The 21,352-nt window shown below is 36.1% G+C and overlaps 1 protein-coding gene across 3 annotated transcripts in view; it reads left to right on the forward strand.

Moving 5' to 3' along the window:
* Positions 1–21,135, forward strand: part of LOC109828889 (dihydrofolate synthetase) — a 30,107-nt gene extending 8,972 nt beyond the window's left edge. For 2 of the 3 annotated variants that reach the window (XM_020395875.1, XM_020395877.1), the window contains 10 exons: positions 456–553; positions 3,157–3,307; positions 4,569–4,631; positions 4,811–4,972; positions 5,843–6,034; positions 6,209–6,308; positions 8,095–8,226; positions 8,303–8,434; positions 20,117–20,803; positions 20,872–21,135. In XM_020395875.1, coding sequence (XP_020251464.1) covers positions 456–553; positions 3,157–3,307; positions 4,569–4,631; positions 4,811–4,972; positions 5,843–6,034; positions 6,209–6,308; positions 8,095–8,226; positions 8,303–8,434; positions 20,117–20,499 — 1,413 coding nt within the window. In that variant the 3' untranslated portion in view covers positions 20,500–20,803; positions 20,872–21,135. Of the gene's footprint in view, positions 1–455; positions 554–3,156; positions 3,308–4,568; positions 4,632–4,810; positions 4,973–5,842; positions 6,035–6,208; positions 6,309–8,094; positions 8,227–8,302; positions 8,435–20,116 lie in introns of all 3 variants that reach the window. The other variant, XM_020395876.1, reaches the window with a different exon arrangement.

Genomic DNA, 21,352 nt, shown 5'->3' on the forward strand with positions numbered 1-21,352 from the left:
TTTTTTCCCCCTTCACCCTGTGTCCCTGACTCCCTGTACGTAGCTGTCCTCTTCCTCTCTATCAATAAATTCTCTAGGCCTCTTGCCATTGGTTGCTCAAAACATGCTTTCAATGTTTCCACCCATGCATGTGCTATATAAATTACAACAATGGTAACTAAATAATGGGCACAATTTAATAAAACCTCTCATACCTAAGCTTTATATCTTTCCAAAGTCTTTTGCTTTCCTATACATAGCAGTAGTATATTGTTTGTTGGCTTGTTTTTAGCAAGTGATTGTCTGAAATTTTATGCAAGTAGAGTTAGTTTCAGTTGTTCTGCTTTCTGGTGGCATGTGATACATATTTGTGTAAGCTTCCATCTTTTTCCCAATTATATTTTTCATGAATTTGATCCATGCAGTAAACAATAACTAAATATAATTATGGTTCTCACTAGCAAAAGTGTTCATAGGCTGTTCATATTGCTGGGACCAAGGGAAAAGGATCAACTGCAGCATTCCTTTCCAATATTTTACGGCAAGGGGGCTACTCTGTTGGCTGTTATACAAGGTAATTCTTATTCCGCTCCAGCTTATTGTCCGTTCTTATTGAGAAAAATATTATAGAGAGGTATGAGCTAAATACAGCTTCACGCATTTCTCTACTTGCCTCTAATAATTATTATCTCTTGTTGCTTAGTTGCAGTGCAAGGAGACCGTATGTCCATCTTTCACCTGAAAATTGATCTTTATTTTGGTCAGATACCTCAAGCATGACAAATCATTTGCATAATGATCCGTGATCTGCAAATCATCATAGTGAACATTAGTGAAATGGATATGGATGTAAATTTATGTTCCACCTAACTTTCGTTTTTCTCTACATTAATGATATTCTTATAGGAAGTGCTGACAACCTAACTGTTATATAACGTATGGGGGGAACTCGTTGCTTAGTTGCGATCGTACTTGAAAGAAAAAGATCTTATATTTGAATGATTGCAATGATGTATCTTCATGGAAATCATGTTATATTTATTGGGTTCATTTTCGATGGATGAATATGCTTTTTAGTTTTTTTTGACCATTATAAACATTATAAATTGACAATAAGACCCTAAATGAAGCTGAATAGATGAAAGAATTCATGTACTCGTCCTACAAGTTAAAGATAACCTTATTCATTTTCCCTACTTCATTAAAGATTTTGATTGCTGTTATGGTTCCATTATAAATTATATAATAAAGATAATGGAGGAAATCACAAGTGTAGTTTTCAGTTATAGATGAAGCATTTAGCATCTACTGTTTTGGCAGTCATTTGATGCTATGTTATTAACAAATTGTCCGGCAATTTGTGAGGATGAATGTATATTTACATACTGTGTTTTTTACATTATATTACCATAGTAAAGTTAATTTGTCATTTATAGGCAAAGAACAAATGTTTTGAATAATTTTCAGTTGATAGAGATGCTCCATATTAAAAAAGGCATTTAGATATACAATATTAGAAGAGATGTTTAATTGTTATGATGAGTGTTAGATGATATTATATGTTTAACTGTTTTGGTATTTGGGTAATTGTGATCGCCTAAGTAATCCTCCTAATCTCTATTTAAGAGAGGTTAAGGTTAGATGAATAATATCTTTGGCTTTTCTATTTCTCTACATGGTATTAAAGCCATGGTGTTGTTGCCAACATCTCGATCCTAGAGAACTTCTCTGCTTTTTCAAGATCTTGGAGTTGCCAAGGGGGTTTTGCCGCAAGCATGGCCTCCATGCTTCCCCTTGGCGGCTTCAAAAACCTCGGTTGACGACTTTGGCATCATTGTTTTCTAGATCTTATCAAACACCCTCCACAAAATAACCTAAATAAAGAAGTCAGAATCTACTGTTCACACTATGACCACTACCATGATTACTGCTCACTGTTAACAGTATCATGATACAGTTCACTGTGAACAGTAACAACTCTTGCATCTTGCACTGATTGCCTTCAACAACTTCGGATCTGATCCGAGTCAAATCTACATCATCGGATTTATATTCCACCTACATTAAATATGCGCAACATTGCATCAAATCTCCCTTCGACAGAGCTGTTCAAGAATTTTTTGGTCCGTTCCTTGTATAGATCAATCCAAGATCTATCTACTCCATGCCTTAGATAGATTGGCTATTTTGATCACTCAAGCACAAAATCTTCAACATTTCCTTGGTTTCTACTGGCTAACCTGTCAGGAATTTCTATTGGCTACCCACCTAAGATTTTTACCGGTTTACCCACTTACACTTAGGGTTTCTACTGGCTGCCCGCCTAGGGTTTCTACTGGCTTACCCGCCTAGGGTTTCTTCTCACCTTGATACGTTCCTCTAGTGAGGGTCTTCTATTGCTGGTTGGTTGATTATCTATGTATCACAAAAATGAGGATTTGGTTGTGATCTTTGTCAGACACTATTTTGGCTTTTGGCTTATGCTCGAGTTATATCTGGCCATGGTTATACTTTTTGGGTTGCTACTTCATGAGATCTATTTCCTGCTCAACGGCTACTTCAAGTGAAGCAAACAAATATATAATGTTCTTCAACTGCTCCAAACAGAGTTTAACTTGACGAAAGCTCTTTTAAGTAATTGTTTTGTTCTTATATGTAACAAGCTGGTCATATATAATATATATGCTCCAGCTTGAGGGGGAGTGTTAGATGATATTATATGTTTAACTGTTTAGGTATTTGGGTAATTGGGCCAATATCCATATCCGCTTGTGTAACCTTTCTAATCTCTATTCTAGAAAGGTTAGGGTTAGATGAATAATATCTTTGGCTTTTCTATTTCTCTACAATAAGGAACATGAAAAGTGATGTTTCCTTCAAATTACTGTTATTTTTTAGCTATAAATTGTAGACCTTGCCTTGAAAAGTTAAATAAGTTTTCTTTTTTGCCTTTGTTGGTTTCACAAGAAATTTCATTTTACACTCACTCTTCTAGACTATTGGCACTTCTCTGCAGTGCAGTAATCATTTATACATATTGCACTTTTTAGGGATTTTAATATTCTTATCTTTTGTCTACTCTTTCCTACTGTAACTGATGTGCAAATCATCTATATAGTTACTGCAGTAGATGTGGCAGGGAATTTCCAGCTTCACCTAACCCATTTTCTGGTGCAGCCCGCATCTTTTGACTGTTCGGGAGTGCATCTCTTTTGGCAAAAAAGGAGGACATATTTCAGCTGATGCGTTAATAAATCTTTTTCACCAGACTAAGGAAATTATTGATCAGTCTATCGAACTGGAAAATGGATCCTTAACCTATTTTGAGGTAATCACTGGTTATTATATTTATAGGCATTATATATATATAAAGTTAAGTTTCCATGGTATCATATTTTTATGCATTGTATAGCTTGGGGAAACATTTGGTATATAATGTTGGTTTGGGCATTTCTTCAGTTGAGTGTGGTTCTCTTGTAAAGTAGGTGCTTCTAGCTGTTGCCTGTACTGAGTTAAATTCATACTTTGTGTATAAGATTGTTGACTTCTGAATATCAGTATACTTAGGTATACAGTAACAACAGCGACAAAGATGGTGAGCAACAACAATGTAGTCTTAACCAACTCTTTGGGTTGGTTACACATTTACATGAAATCTTTTTTCTCAAGTTAGCACTCATGACCACTTCTCTGTTTAGTTAACTAGCAACAAGTCCTCTTTTCTTTGTAATATGCAGTACCTCTTAATTTTAACCTAATCCCTGTGTGCTCGTTTATCTATGAGCTTATCATTCCTAATGATTATATGTAAACAGTGGTCTATCAGCTTCTGTTACAAAGTGCAGAGGGTGCACATTGTTTCAACCTTTTATGTTTGAGACTGAAGCAGCAGAATAACTGAGTCATATCTAATATTTGTGGACAGTCAAAAAGTTGAAATGATACATACATATTTGCCAGTTAGCTCTTCCATACACTTTCTCGAGCTGCCAGCCTGACTTCATTAACATTACTTTGCTTTGACATCTTATTTTTATGCTTTATGCATGTTTGACTAAGGTACGCTACTTCAATTAGAAAATTACTCCGAGTATGGTAGTCATGCATTTCACAAGTTTTTTCTTTTAGTTTGTCATTTGTCTCGCTATGTGATGATCATCACCCATTTCTCATTTTTTAACATTAAACCTGTCACCGCCAGTTTCATCTTCCAGTAACTATTACACCCTTTTCCTTCTAAAGTGTTTCTTGTTACAAATCTTCTTATAACAATCCTTTTTCTGTTATTGTTCACTTGGATTTGGTTGTATCACAGACATATACGGATCTCTGATATGCTTATCCCACGATACACCTATTAGTCCTTTGCCAGCATATCTCGGTAGTCCATTATTTCTCGGTACAACTCTTGGCACTTCATGCCTTGTTTGTTTCCCCTTTTCTGGTCATGTTTCAATTTGCATTCAAGTTAGGTTCTTCCTTTTATCTTCATGGAGACCTTTTTTTGTTATGGCGCTTTGTTTATATGTTCAGTATATTTTTTCTTATGAAATTTTTTCTTTGATCATTTTCCTTGCTGACATTTGTAGGTTTTTACTGGCCTCGCCTTTCTTGCATTTTTCCAAGAGAAGGTTGATATCGCTGTAATTGAAGTAAGCATTTTTTGTGCCATATTCAGAATTCAAGTTGAGGAACAAATTTACTTATGGTGTTAAGCTAATTCCCATCTTCTATAAGTTGGAATATGTTATGAGATAATGTTTTGTACTAAAACTTGTTTTCATCATGAATCTCCCCTGGTAATGTGCTGTATCCTTTTTCTGAAACACAGGCTGGTCTTGGGGGTGCAAGAGACGCAACAAATGTCTTGCGCAACACTGAACTTGCTGCATCAGTAATTACATCTATAGGTGAGGAGCATTTAGCTGCTTTAGGTGGTTCCCTTGAAAGCATTGCTGTCGCAAAATCTGGGATAATTAAGCATGGATGTCCAGTTGGGTGCTTCTCACCACTTGTTTATTTTGCGTTAACATGATGTTTGACCTTTATTATGGCTTTATGATTGTAAGTTGAATTGCATTTACCATGACGCACACTGCTTGAGATTGAATGTGCTGTAGTATTCCCTTTCCAAGGGAGTCTACTGTAAATATAATTATCTTCTCGATGGAAATGTTATCCCAGTGACTTTCCATGTGCAGCTATTGTTGCATGTTCATGCACACAAGTCTTCTTGTATACTTTTTCTTTTTCTTTTTACTTTTCTTTTTTTTTTTCATTGCAGTCCAAGGGCTTGCAAAGAGTGCTCTTTTTCTTTAAAAGATCTCATTATTGTGTGTATACTGATGTTCAAATAGTCTTATGGCCTGCATTTGGTAATATTTTATCAAGATATACTTTGGGATCTTTTAGGTGTGACATAAGCGTTTACTTTAAACCAATACTTGAAGTTGGTCATCATGCAAAATCTGGATACCGTAACTTCCAATGGGACTTTAATACTGCCATGTTGTGCCAACTACATCAGCATGAACACGAGCTAGCTTTTCACATTTAAAAGTAAAACAACATTAACAAATATTTCCCTAGTTATTCTTTGAATGTGGGCTGCTTTCCTTTTCAGCACCGTCTTTTTGGAGCCTATAAATAGAAACTGTTCCTTGCGATGCTTTATGGATCTTAATTGTCACAAACTGATGCAGAAAGTACAGAATTTTCATTCTAGGATTGCAACTGTTATCCAGTTCTTATGCAGTCTTTTTAAGTGTAATTTGATATTATTTTTATGCTTTCCTGTTTCAGTATCCTTTTACCACTTTGGTTTTGAACTTTAGTTGTGACGATCGTTCTTTAAATTTTTCAGGTGGTGATTGGAGGCCCATTTGAATCTCATGTTGAACACATTATTAGGGATAAAGCTCACTCCATGAATTCCCCAGTTGTATCAGCGTGTGATCCTGGAATTAAGAGTGCTATAAAATGCTTTAGCAGAGAGGATGGAGATCCTTACCAAACTAGTGACATACGTATCCAAGGTCGAGAGAATTTAGAGATGGTAAGGTCCTTTTGTTCCTCTCTATGTTTATCTAAATTTTGTTCAGGGAGTTGCAGTTCGTTGACTATGTCATAGTTTGAATTCCTGGATATATCTCTTTTTTTTTCTTGATCAAATTCCTCCTTTATCATATCCCATTCATTCTTTGCCTAAAGTTGTTTTGTGAACATGCAGTTTGTTGACTTGCCTGATGTAAAACTACGAATGCTCGGAAATCATCAACTCCAAAATGCAGTTACAGCTACCTGTACAGCACTTTGTCTACGGAATCAAGGTAAGAACATTCTCATTCACATTAATTTTTTGTTGGATATCCCTAATTAGCTTTATGTCTTTTTATAAATATTTGTTTAACTTAACCACATGTCCATATATACTCTGACAATGACAATGTCTGTATAAATAGAGTATTATAGTGTTTTTCTCCTGTGTTAAGCTCATATGACATCTTGAAGTTCAGTGACGTATACAAAAATCTGGGTCCATATGTTTATATTGTGATTTATATATTGTCACATTCAGAACTTAGTTTTAATTGCATAACAATAATTTATTAGCTTATACACTTCAGGAAATTCTTGAATGCTATGGTATTTGGCAACAGTTTTTGGTACAATAATTAATATAACTATACCATGTCGTTTGATTACCATCTGACAGACCATAGTTTTGTACAAATATGATGATGATTGTCATATACCATGTCTGGCCTACCATTTGAATGCATTTCACCAATGAAAATATGCAAATCAATACAACTGATGAGATGAGTGTATTTTTATTCAAGCATATGAAGTGGACCATCTTATTGTACTTTCACAACATTTCTTTACTAGACCTGCATAAATTTCTACAATTCGTTTGTAGAGGTATCACCTAGCTTTTATGTGATTACTTGTCAGAAGATTTTGGTAATATTCCGCTCTCTATCCATTCTTGTCAGAAAAGAAAATCAAGCAACTCAATTATAATATTCTAGTTGTCAATGATTTTGAAAAAACTATTCATACAATGTTATCACCATTATACAGTGATAACCCCTTGTTACATTTTGATAAAAGTTCCAGATATTGTACAATCCAATTAAAGGATGAGTACAAAGGGAAAAATATCAGGATTAATCATATAGCAGCTAACCTTGAAGACAGAAACTCAAATAGCAGAGCTCTTCAAACTTGATTTGATTCAAAAAACGGAATCAAACCATTCTTCTCCTGCTTTCATGATAAGAAACCATGCTGAGTAAAAGAGAGGAAAGGCAAGGATGGTCATTAACTAATAAAAAGGTTAATGAAGCCACCGAATTTGATGAATTCTTCATCACCAATAGTGAATTACTCTTGCACAGAATCTGAGATGCTCGATGGTTTAGCAAATTTGATGCAAAATCTGGATTCTGGCAAATAAAAATAAAGGATGAAGAATGTGAAAGGCTAACGATATTCAGCTGTCCTAATGGTGGGCATTATGAATGGAACGTTATGCCACTTAGCCTCAAAAAATGCTCCTCAGGTATTCCAAAAATGAATGAATAGCATTTTTGGGCATTAACTATTTGTCTGCATAGATGACATCCTTGTGTTCTCAAAAACTAAAGAAGAACACATAGAACACCTGATAGCGGTAGCTCAGCTATTGCTCAATCATGGTATTATATTATCTCCTAAAAAGATAACTCTAATAACAGAGGATATCAAATTTTTAGGGAAAAGAATTGAAAGTGGTCACATTGCATTGCAAGACCGCATTATAACAAAGATCAAAGAGTTCGAAAATAACTTTGAAACTCTAAAAGATATACGAAGCTTTCTTGGCTTACTAAATTATGGGAGAAGGTATATACTACTTGTCAGAAGATTTTGGTAATATTCCGCGCTCTATTCATTCTTGTCAGAAGATTTTGGTAATATTCCCACTCTCTACCCCCAAATGGACGATCAATAAAACTGCGAGCAAAGTTGTTAGATGATTGTTTTGAGATTTTTATTCCTTCTATGCACTTCTTACTTCCTTTGAAACTAAGTATTCGCTTTAAATCTAATCATTTGGTGAAATATCAGGTTTTAAGATATCAGACAAATCCATTCGAGCTGGTCTAGAGCAGACAACATTACCTGGGAGAAACCAGTTTCTAACTCGCATGGAGGCTGAGACACTTGGTGTATCTGAAGCATCCATACTTATTGATGGAGGTTCTACTTAATCCTATTTTTTTAATGTTTCTCATATGCTATTAACAACTAATAATTAAGATTATGATATTTCCAGCACATACCGAGGCATCTGCTGAAGGATTGTCAGATGTAATTAGGATGACATGTCCTGATGGAATGTTTGCTTTTGTGGTGGCAATGGCAACTGATAAAGATCATTTAGCATTTGCAAGAAAAATTCTTACAGGTACTGGCTGACTTTTTCAATATTTTAATTGTGTTATCCCATATAATGTTGTCGGATATGTAAAATAAATGGAGGCATTGCTTGATGGTGTATAGGATTTCTATTTTTGAGCTCTTCTTTCATCTCAATCTCAAAACTTTGAAGGTTTATCTTCAAACTGATATTTTCATTTCTACTTATTATATCTCAATTATATTTACTTAAGGGTAAATTACACCAACCCCTGCACCCACCCCCTCCCCCCCATAAATTAGAACCAAAAAACAACATTAAAAGGCATTTTGAAAATTGTTGGGGGGGGTTCGTGCAATTTACCCAAAAGATGTTGGGGGGTGTTCTGGAAAAGTTATTGGGGTTTAGTGTGATTTTGAAAGTTATTGGGGATTTTCTACAAAATGCAGAAAGTTCCTAGGGGTTTAGTGTAATTTACCCTCATTATATGCATGCTTCACAATGTTTTAATTTCCAACAGCTCTTCTTGGTTATGTTTTTTATATGTCATTGACTTTGCCACATACATATTTTGCATCCTTAGATTATATCTCTTAAGTTAAGCATCTCTCGTAAATAATTGACGATGAACAACCGTACAACATATATGTTTAACTCAACTGTGGAAAACAATGATGATGATACATTGCTTGTTATTTTATCTTTAAACTCATCGATAGAAAATTATAAAGAAAATATAAATAGTTTTATTGAATATATAAAATCTCAATCACCTTGTCGTGTGCTAAGCACTGGCCCAGTCCCTAAGATTAAACTTGCTGAAGTTGAGACATACGTTACCTAATATTTGGTATTGAAGTCTATAAAATCCTTTTAAATAACTTTGTGAAAACAAGTGAACATTTTATTGCTGAAGTTGAACACATTCTATAAAATCCTCATGTTGAGCTCCTTCTGAGTAAAAGATATATTTCAAATTTTTATGATTTGTATACACCTTCACTCTCTGTCCTAAAAGATAGTGTCATCATAGCTTCAATGCAAAAATAAGCAACTCTAGATTATGAACCGGGTAATTCCTCTCATGCGTCTTCAGTTGTCTAGATGCATAAGCTACTACATTTCTATATTGCATCAGAACACAACATAAACCCAAACCAGAATCATTTGTGTGCACTACAAATCCTTCCGACTCATCTAAAATAAAATAGTTTCGAAAAATAATGTAATAAAAACTATTTACAAATTAATTGTCATAACTCTAGGAGGAGAATACTAGTAATTAGATAAGGTATTATGAAAATAAAAGAGTTTAAGTTAAGAAATGCTTTCATAAGGTGTCGAGATTTTTCCTACAGCATCGTAATTAAAAATATATAAAAACTAACTACAATCTATTCCTCATGGTTATCTACGAAGAAATACAAGTATTTAGATAAGGAGATCATGAAAATAAAAGAGTTAAAGGATAAGAAAATGCTTGTCGATGAATAATTTGAACTCTGAACTTAGAAATCCCTATCCGTTCCCTGTGTTTGAGTACCCGATCCTCTGATTTTCTTTTTTTTCCTTCTCGGTCCTCTCTCTTTTTTTCCCCTCTCCGTTTTTTTTTCCGGGAGTTAAAGTGAAGAAAAGGCAGAGGAGATGGATAGAGATTTTAAAGAGATAAGGTTGTTGGATAGTTAGAGATTTTCTAAGATGGTGGGTTCATTTGTTAAACGTGGGTTTAGGTATTATCTTTGTCACATTCCAAAATTTTGGTATTACATCCTACCCACCTAAGAAAAAAAAATTTCTTCCTCGAAATTAAATCCAAGCACACGAGGAACTAGATGTTACCGGTAATAAAGAGATGTGGATAGCGCTGATAAATATCGTCCTCTCGCTCCCATGTTGCCTTACCAGGTCCACGATGTCCCCAGGATACCAATACTAAAGGGATAGTCCTATTCCTGAGGATCTTCTCCTGTCTTTCCGAAATCTCCATTGGTCTCTCCTCATATGAAAGGTTCGTCCTAATTTGAGGCGCTGCGATGTTCAGGACATAGGTCTCTCTCGCACATATCGTCGAAGTTGCGATACGTGAAATACATCATGCACTCCCTCCAACGATGGAGGCAAAGCTAGCCAGTACGCTACCTCTCCTGCTCTCTCCAATATCTCGAATGGACTGATGAAACATGGACTAAGCTTCACACGACTGTCAAATCTAATAACTCCTCTGTTCAGAGATCCACAAAAAGACATGTTCTCCAATCATGAACTGTAGAGGTTTTCTCTTGGCATCAGCCCAACTCTTTTGTCTATTCTGAGTCGACTTAAGGTGATTCTGTATCGTCTTTATCTTCTCCACCGTATGTACTATCATCTTAGGCCCTAGCAGACGCCGCTCTCCCAAGTCATCCCTACATGTAGGAGATCTGTATTTTCTCCTATATAAAGCCTCATAAGGCGTCGGATGCTGGCCTAGTAACTGTTATTATAAGAAAACACCACCAAGTGTAAGTGGTATTCCTAAGAGCTCTTGAAATCCAACATGCATGCTCGCAACATGTCCTCCAGAATCTGTATAGTCCTCTCTGATTGTCCATTTGTCTGAGGGTGGTAAGCCGTGCTGTAACTCAGTCTAGTCCCAAGACACTGTTGTAAGCTCCTCCAAAAGTGTGATAAAAATCATCTCTATCAGACACAATGCTAACCGGTATCCCATGCAAGCGTATTATCTTCCTCATGTACAACTTCGCTAAACTCTCCGTCGTCTATCCAACTCGAAATGGTATAAAACGAGCCGACTTGGTTAGTCGGTCTACCACTACCATACGGCGGTATTTCTCTTCTGGCTCCTTGGTAGGGTTGTGACAAAGTCCACTGTAACATGTTCCCACTTTCACTCGGGAATGGGAAGGGGCTGCAATAACCCGACGGTCCTCTGATGCTCAGCCGTCACCTGCTGACTTACTAGACATTTTGACACAAATCGGGTTATCTCCATCTTCATTCTTGGCCACCAATAATGCTCTCTCAAGTTCCGATACATTCTTTGTGCCTCCTGGATGAATAGAAAGCATTGAACTGTGCGTCTCCTCCAGCAATTTTCTCCTAACATCACCCTTAGGCACACACATTTTACCACGGAATCGCAAGGATTCATCCTCATGTTTATGTAAATCAGTTCTCTCCCCAGACTCTACTTGTTTCTTAAATCTTTGGTACCAAGCATCCTTGAACTGGGTAGCCTTGATCCGATCTACCAGAGTTGACTGTAAATACAAACTCATCAACTGTCTTCTTACTCCAGGCAATATAATCTCCATGTTCATCCTCTAGAACTCGGCTAACAACTCCCGCTGTCTGGTAAGTCTTATCACCACAGGCTTCTTGCTCAAATGATATGGTACCACATTTACACGTCCTAGGTGATACTACAAATCAATATCATAATCCGCCATAAGCTCTAAGCACCTGCACTGCCTCATGTTGAGCTTCTTCTAAGTAAAAGATATATTTCAAACTTTTATGATCTGTATACACCTTCACTCTCTGTCCTAAAAGATAGTGCCGTCATAGCTTCAATGTAAAAAATAACAGCCGCCAACTCTAGATCATGAACTGGGTAGTTCCTCTCATGTATCTTCAGTTGTCTAGATGCATAAGCTACTATCTTTTCATGTTGCATCAGAACACAACCTAAACCCAAACCAGAAGGATCTGTGTGCACTACAAATCCTCCTGACTCATTCGGAATTATCAAAACTGGTGTTGTCGTCAACTTCTTCAACTCAAATGCTACTTGACACTCTTGAGTCCACACAAACTTGACCTCCTTTTGAGTCAGCCTAGTAAGTGGTCCTACAATCTTAGGGAAATCATTCATGAATTTCCTATAGTATCCAATCATTTCTAAGAAACTCCTCACTTCTGTCACTGATGTAGGTGAATCCAACTTTAACACTGTGTCAACCTTCTTTGGGTCCACAAAGATACCTGCTCCTAAAATCACGTCCTAGGAAGGACATTTGCTCCAGCCAGAACTCACACTTGTTTAATTTTTCATAGAGCTTCTCCTTTCGCAGGATTTCCAACACCGTCTGTAGATGCTCTGCATGATCTTTCTTGGTCTTGGAGTATACAAGAATATCATCGATGAACACTACCACAAACTGGTCAAGATGCTAGGAACAGGGCCGGTCCTAACATAAGGCAACTAAGACCTTTGCCTTAGGCCCCAAGTTGGATAAGGCCCACCCACCTATATATATAATATATGTAATTTAGTTACTTAAGCATAAACCTAACCCTATTTAAAAAGTGAAGATCCAAAGATAAAAAGTGAAGCTAATAGCTTAGCAACTTATGAGATTGAAAATTTTGAATTCTTAATAGCTATGAATATTTAGTATGATATATTGTTTGCTGTTAATTCAGTTAGTAAAATCTTACAATCTAAAGATATGCATATTGATATTGTCATAGATCAATTAAAGGGTCTTATTGTATATTTAGAAAATTATAGACAAAATGCTTTTATATCTGCTTTGAATTCAACTAAAGAACTTGCTAATGAAATAACGTACAACCTATATTTTTTGAAAAACGTAAAATTCATAGAAAAAAACAATTTGATGAAAATATTGGTAATGAAACAACATTTAACGCTGAAGAATCTTTTCGTATTGAATATTTCTTATACATAGTTGATAAATCGTTTGGCTTAATTGAAAGTAGGTTTGAACAATTTAAAACGTATGAAAAAAATTTTGGTTTTTTGTTTGCTTTGAAAAAATTAAAAGCTTTAGATTATATTGAATTGAAAGCATATTATCTTAATCTCGAAAATGCACTAAAACATGATGAACATTTAGATATTAATGGACTTGATTTGTTTTCAGAATTGAGAGTGCTTAGGGAAATTTTAAAAATAGAGATTAATAGTCCAATTGAAGTGTTGAACTATACAAAGTGGTTAGATTCTTTTCTAAATACTTGTATTGCTTATCGTGTACTATTGACTATACTCATAACAGTTGCTTCCGCTGAAAGAAGTTTTTTAAAATTAAAATTACTAAAATCTTATTTAAGATCGACCATGTTACAAGATATTGAAAATAATATGTAATTTTGCCGCTCAAAAAGTAAGAAGAATGAGATAAAATGTATTATGGGTTGTATCACTTAGGCCTCATCCAATATTTTGTCTTGAGCCCCAAAATTCCTAGGTACGGTCCTGGCTAGGAAAACACCTTGTTCATCAAGGTCGTTAATGTAGATGGATCATTTTTCACTCCGAACGGCATCACCAAGAATTCATAATGCCCGTACTATGTGCGGAATGTTGTCTTGTGTATGTCTTCCTCACCTTCAATTGATGATAATCTGACCTGAGGTCCAACTTAGAAAACACCATAGCTTCTCCGAGCTGATCGAAAAGATCATTAATCCTAGGAATTGGGTACTTATTCTTGATGGTAACCTGATTCAACTCCCTGTAGTCAATACACATTGTTCGGCTATCGTCCGGCTTTGGCACTAGCACCACTGGTGCTCCCCAAGGTAAAGTACTAAGCCTGATAAATTTCTTATCGAGATACTCCTGGACCTATTTTCGCAATTCCTCTAAATCTGTTATCGGCATCCGGTAAGGTAGTTTTGAGATAGGAGCAACCCCTGGAATTAGATCAATGATGAACTTTATATCTTTATCTGGTGGTAGACCCGACAACTCATCAGGGAAAACATCAAGGAGCTCATCGACAAATTTCTGGTATGGGCTTCTCCTCTACCTCTATCCAGGTTAATACTCCATCCTTGCCTGCTCGAAACTTTGGTTGCTCCATCACTTTACTACCGCTTATGAATTCAAACTCTGGGTGATCTGGTATCTTAAACACCACGCTTCTGCGTCAGCAGTCAATAACCGCATGGAAGTTGTAGAGCGAATCCATCCTCAAAATAACATCGAACACGTTAGTGTCAATCACTAACAAGTCTGCAAATAGCTCCCTACTACAAATTACCACTGGGCATCTCTTACACTCACTATTAGACATTAACACTCCGCTACCTGTATGGATATTCCAGGCTGCATCTAAACTATCATATGGTATGGTATGTCATGCAATGAACTGAGTAGATACAAAACAATATGATGCCCCAGAATCAAACAGGATGAAGACAGGGACCAAGTAAACCAAAATGATACCTATGACTACGTCACTGGATGCATCTGCCTGCTCAGCGGTGAATGTCAGAGTTTGACCCTATCGCCGTTGTTGCTGATTCTACTGACCGTATTGCCTTGGGCGCCTTTGCTGATAGTGCGACTAGTATGGGTGTTGGAACTGGAGACCTCTCCACTATCTCTGGTCTCCAAATTATTACCCACTCTGATGTCCTCGGAACATCTGCTGCTACATGGGAAGTGATGGCCTTAACTGTTGTCCACCCTGTCTAGTTTGGTCTGTTAGCACTATCGCTCTACCTGAAGCTCCTCCTGAAACTCCTCTACTAGGACAAGTGGTAAGTTGATCCGCTGCCCCGCATGCTAGGCACAACCCGTTAGCTCTCTTGTAGTCCTTCATCAAGTACCCCAGCTTGTTGCAAAAATGGCATATCATGTTGGTTGGTTGTAGAGCTAATCTCGGAGTCCCTATCTGCTGATGCTTGGTTGGTGCTCCTTCCATCTGAGACTTTAGCTGGCTACCTCCTGATATCTTCCTGCAGGGCACTTGTTAGCCCCTCTATTCACTAAGTTCGTAATCTCAATCAATTGTTCTGCTTTTCGAGCAGCCTCTAAGACGTCAGCATAAGTCTCAATTCCCTTCTGACTATAGATCTATGTCTGGATCTCAAAATTTGGACCATGCATGAACCTTTGTCCCTTATCCGCCTCATTCGACACCATCCCTGGGGTAACCCTACTGAGTTTGGCAAATTTTGTTGCATATTCATCTACAATACTAGCTCTCTGTCTCAGCATAACAAACTGTCTCTGTATCTTAAGACGAGCTGTCTTCGGGGAAAAATGTCTCTAGAAAGCTCTCCCGGAATGTCTCCCATGAAATTGGCTTAGGAAGCTTCTCCTCTACATCCCACCAGGTTCTGGCTACATTAACGAGTTGCAGCTGTACAATATCAACTCAGTTTTTATCTAGTATCTTTGTCGCCCTCAATATGCAGTCCATGGTCTGCAACCACATCTTAGCCTCATATCCTCCTTCAGTCCCAGCAAAGTATAGCGGGTTGAGCTTCCGAAAACCGGACACATTACCCGACGTTGCAGCCTGGTGGTGTCTATCCCTCTGGCGATTATGAGCTACCAGCTCCCTAATTGCTTCTGTAAGATCAGCATGATCGATTTGGTGTCCCTCAGGGACAACTGGAGTAGGGGGCCGACATTTTGGGGCCATAGTAATCATCTGAAATTGGATTGGTTAAGATTAGGATTTAAGAATCAGGGTATTATGAGTCAAATGATGTACTTTTGGATAGGAAAGAACTTATTCTATACATGCTCTGTTTTTGGCCTAATCTTAGTTTTTTTAATATACAGGATGAGGCAACAATTATCTAGCCTGTCTCTGATACCAATAAAAAAATCTTATCACGCCCTAGTTCAAAAGCGTAATAGTTTGGAACGTGACCCGGCCGACAATACAACCATACAGTCACATTCATGCCTTTAGATCATCTTGTATATAGATATATTACCAAAAAGTACTACAACATAGAGCATGTAACTAAGGTAACAAAGAAAATAGATAAAAAAAATATCTGGAAAGATAGAGTTCTACTATAACTCCACAACTATCCAAAGTAGGAAAGAGAAAAGAATACATCATAGTCTAGAGAACCACGTGGTTACAGGAAAAGTCTTAGTTAAATAACTACCTAAGACAAATGAACTAGAGAATTGATAGGATAAACGGTGATCACTGTCGCTGAGCCTATTCCTTAAAATACTCTCGGCCTGCAAAGAAAGGATGGTCCCTGAGTCTGGGGCGCGTGAACCTCCAAGGAGTCAGAAAACTCCCAACAAGCATGTAAAATGAAAAAATTGTGCGCGTGTAAGTATATATGACAGATATAAAGAAAAGATGAAATCTAAATTAACGGTGACTAAATGAGATACTACTTGTAGATATTAAGAATAAGTCTATCACAAAACATACAAGCACATTATTATTATAATTATTATTTTACATGTTATTTGAATTAGATGAGAATAGTATCATACATATAAATCGGGTTCCCGTAAACCGTCCTGGGAACACGACTTCCAAGTCAAGTATTGGCCCTTGGCCTTTATATATAATTTAAGATGTCAAGAATGCGCATGAACCCGCTTATGTACGCGTTATATTCTTCGTCCAATTCTCATTTATAAAACCCACATTTATCTGTTGATTTTAAGTGGTTGTGCATGAAATATTATTCATTAACTACAGAGTTTTCGTGGAACGATTTCTGTAAAACTATGAAAACTAACCGTGACCATAACATGCCCAATCAGGATGGATGCATTGTCTAATTGATGCTATTATATAATAGTAATAATCAAGTGAAACTCCTCACACCAGGATATCGATATCGAGGGTATAACCATGCTATTGGTATAGTCATGTTATGATAGCACGCTTATGAATCATATTTTTGACGGAAGTCGTCTTCATGCATAATCGACCTATTAAATGTCACTAAGTGATCAAACATGGCATCAGGTATTCATCATCAAATGACATATCTTTACTTATCAAAAAGGCAAAGATAAATAATTAACATAATTATTTAGTGTTAGAAAAAGTCAACCGGTTTGGTTTTAATGGCTTAAAGATTGACAAGCTTGATTTTTTTAGTGAGCAAAAGGTCCAAACAGATCTAAAATTTGAGTCATAAGTCCAAACGAATCTAGATTTTGATATTGGATCCTAAATGGGTCAAACGGGTCTGAAATTTGAATTATAAACCCAAACAGGTCTGAAATTTGATATTGGATCTTGTCTGGGTCAAACAAGTTTGTGATTTGAATTACGTGTCTGAAATTTGATATTGGATTCTAACTGGGTTGGGTTTGAGTTCGCAACAGACCCAAATGGCTTTGGGAAAAAAATGAAGGGCAAAAGATTTGAACTCAAGACCTAAGAGCTAATAACCAAGTCACCTAACCACAACTCTAACCACTAATTTGTGAAAAATTGATCGCAGTAAATAATTAAAACTATTCTGTCATAACTATAATCTTAAAAAAATTAGAAATCTTTAAAATTACTTATTATTATTATTATTATTATTATTATTATTAACAAAACTATACTCACCGAAATAAAATAGTTTCGAAAAATAATGTAATAAAAACTATCTACAAATTAATTGTCATAACTCTAGGAGGAGAATACTAGTAATTGGATAAGGTAATTATGAAAATAAAAGAGTTCAGGTTAAGAAATGCTTTCATAAGGTGTCAAGATTTTTTCCTACAGCATCGTAGTTAAAAATATATAAAAACTAACTACAATCTATTCCTCATGATTATCTACGAAGAAATACGAGTATTTAGATAAGGAGATCATGAAAATAAAAGAGTTGAAGGATAAGAAAATGCTTACCGATGAATAATTTGAACTCTGAACTTAAAATTTCTATTCGTTCCCTGTGCTTGAGTACCCGATCCTCTAAATTTCTTTTTTTTCTCGGTCATCTCTCCTTTTTTTCCCTCTTCATTTGTTTTTTTTTTTCCGGGAGTTAAAGTGAAGAAAATGTAGAGGAGATGGATAGGGATTTTAAAGAGATAAGGTTGTTAGATAGTTAGAGATTTTCTAAGATAATAGGTTTATTTGTTAAACGTGGGTTTAGGTATTATCTTTGTCAAGTTCCAAAATTTTGGTATTACAATTGGGAGCCTTACCCTGCGTTATTGCGTTCCAATCTCCATTTCAAATGAACAGAAGGTGGGGAAGACAGATTCGATGTTGCCTAGTAAATTTTATTAGAGGAAGCGAGACAAAATTTCCTAGAGAAAAGTTATTTCGCTTCTAACTCATCACCGATGTCTTTAGCACATGAAAGTAGAATAATCAAACGTGAAGGACTTGCATCTCATTTTTGTCTACATTGTTTTCTCTTTTCAGCATTTACTCAAAAGATTTGTACTCTCAACTATGTTCGGAGAGGCAAGATTGGCAAAAATTTAAATACCTAGGAGGATATATCGTAGACATATATTTTATGTTTATGCATGTGTAATATAAATTAGGGTAAAATTCACAAAATTACCATGAAATTTGCTGGTCTTGCAAAACCTACCATAATTTTTTATTAGAGAAAACTATCATGAATTTTCAAAACTGTAGAAAAATACAATCACTACTGGAAATTAAAATTACTGATGATGGTATGCCTAGACGAAAAGGAGGGGTGTGCAAAAATTTCTGTGTCCGTTAGTTAGCGTATATGGTTACTAAAATCTATATTCAATAAGATATGGTTACGGATATGGACACAAATTTGCGGTGAAGTATCCAGATCCGTATTGGAAATATCCAATTATACGTTGGTCATACAGTTGTAATAGTTTTAATCTGTAGATTAATGGATTTTAGGTTAATTTTAATGATCTAGAGATCTAATCTTTGCTTTTTCAGATATAACGAACATATTATTGAATTCTCTTGTATCATATGAATTATGTTATTCAATATTATCTTGTTTTCTCATATCCATTTTGTATCTGAATGTATATCCACTTATATATCTGCATGTATATTTATATCTATATCTGATTTTAGCGGATTTGGGTATGAATTTTCCTTACCATGGCATATATGTATACGTATTCGTGATTGGCAAGAGGCTAAAGCTATGGTAACTATGATACCAGAGCCATATCTGAACCGTATGCACTATGCCCCCCTAACAAAAGGTCTAAAATAAAATCAAAAGTAGGGAGGGAAGACAGTAACATAGAATATATATGTAGATACATAAGGGCAAATCCGGAACATGCCACCTTTGAAGCACATGATAACTTACCTTAGTTGCCGTCAAGCATGGTATTTAGTGAAAGTGTTGATGATCCTACATCTTCAAGTCATATAATCCGTGGAAACTTGAGGCCATAACCAGAAAAAAGACGAAATCCAACTATACAAAACCGAAATCCAACTATACAAAAGAACTCTATTTAAAAACAAAAATAATATTTTCTGTAGGTGATATGGCTAACACAGTTGAAGTATCTTGATACATTTCTGTGTTGTTTACATGTTGCCGTCAAGCATGGTATTTAGTGAAAGTGTTGATGATCCTACATCTTCAAGTCATATAATCCGTGGAAACTTGAGGCCATGACCAGAAAAAAGACGAAATCCAACTATACCAAAGAACTCTATTTAAAAACAAAATTAATATTTTCTATAGGTGATATGGCTAACACAGTCGAAGTATCTTGATACATTTCTGTGTTGGATACATGTCAGAGTTGGACAACACAGGGCTTTCACTGCATGTAATTTCATCACATAGGCCTAAGGAAGTTTAAAATTCCCAAACACTAGTGATATAATTGGCCCATAAAATGACAAAAAGAGCTGATAAAATGGGAATAGATGGTTATCCTTATAATAATTTCTGTATTAACAATGATTTATAATATGGAGTCCCCATTTTAGAAAATCACACTTCATTTTATGTATGCATGTTCAACTTCTCCAATAACCCTGATCCTGTGTCTCACAGGTCCGAGACCAGAGATAGTTCTTCTGACCGAGGTGAGCATTGCAGGAGGCAAATCTCGTGCTACTCCAGCTTCAATATTAAAAGATGCCTGGAGGAGGACTGCAGCAGATTTATGTTTGGATTTTATGGACTTTGGAGTGATTGATGAAGAGAATAACCTTAATAAGCTTATCAGTTGTACACCGGCATCAAGAGATAACAAAATAATAATCTTGGCATCATGCCAGAATCTTTCGGTATGTGATTCAATAAAAATTGCTGACCAGTTGCTTAAATTCAGAGACAGAGATAAGTCACGCCTGATTGTGGTCACCGGCTCTTTGCATATAGTTTCATCGACATTAGCTGCTGTGAGCAAAGTTGACGAAATGATTGTATCATAGGTTTTGTTGGATAAATTATTTTGAGCCAGTTTTCCGTGCTTGGGTATTATAGGCCCCATAATGTTCTGTACCATTGCATTTTACATAATCTTGTTGGCGCCATAATGTTATGTACCATTGCATTTTACATAATCTTGTACTATGACAATGTAGAGAACTTATCTATGGGCAAGTATTTCAGAAGTTATTCAAATTTGGCTACAGTGTTCATGAGCTCAGAGCGTGCAGTCAAGGTGAAGAAGCGAGCCACTGCCTTTCAACCAGACAGAATTATTGATCAACACGTGTTCTCACAACAATTAAAGTATAACTTTAATTTTTGCAATAAAGTTTCCACTGTGATCATTTCATTTGACTGGAGCTTGATTGCAGCTTGATGGCCTGAGGGAGAAAAAGAAGCAGCAGAAGAGTGAAGAACGATCTTCCACAACTGGTAGTACCGTAAGAGAACCTTTCAAAGTTGCTGATAAAAGCTAAAGTAGCCAAAGAAATTCTTTTTGTAAATTTAATGGCTACGTCCCTCTGCAGCTTTTACTTTTGAGAACATGGATGAGAAAGCACATATTTATTGCTTCTTCAATTTTTCATACTCAGTATAGTCCTTATATGATGAGGATGCCTGCAATACTTCGATGATTTTCTTTGAAATGCGAAGTTTCGCATGTAGTTTCGTTCGCCATTGTTCTCTTCCCTTCAATTTTTCATGCACTCAGTACAGTCCTTTTACGATGAGGATGCCTGCGGTACTCTGATGTTTTTCTTTGAAATGTGGAGTTTCGCATGTAGTTTCATTCCCTTGGCTCCCTTTCCCTTTATTTCTTCCACAATACGCGGGTAAAAAGTAGAACATTGA

Source organism: Asparagus officinalis, chromosome 1 (genome assembly GCF_001876935.1).
Source record: "Asparagus officinalis chromosome 1, Aspof.V1, whole genome shotgun sequence".
NCBI classification, from domain to species: domain Eukaryota; kingdom Viridiplantae; phylum Streptophyta; class Magnoliopsida; order Asparagales; family Asparagaceae; genus Asparagus; species Asparagus officinalis.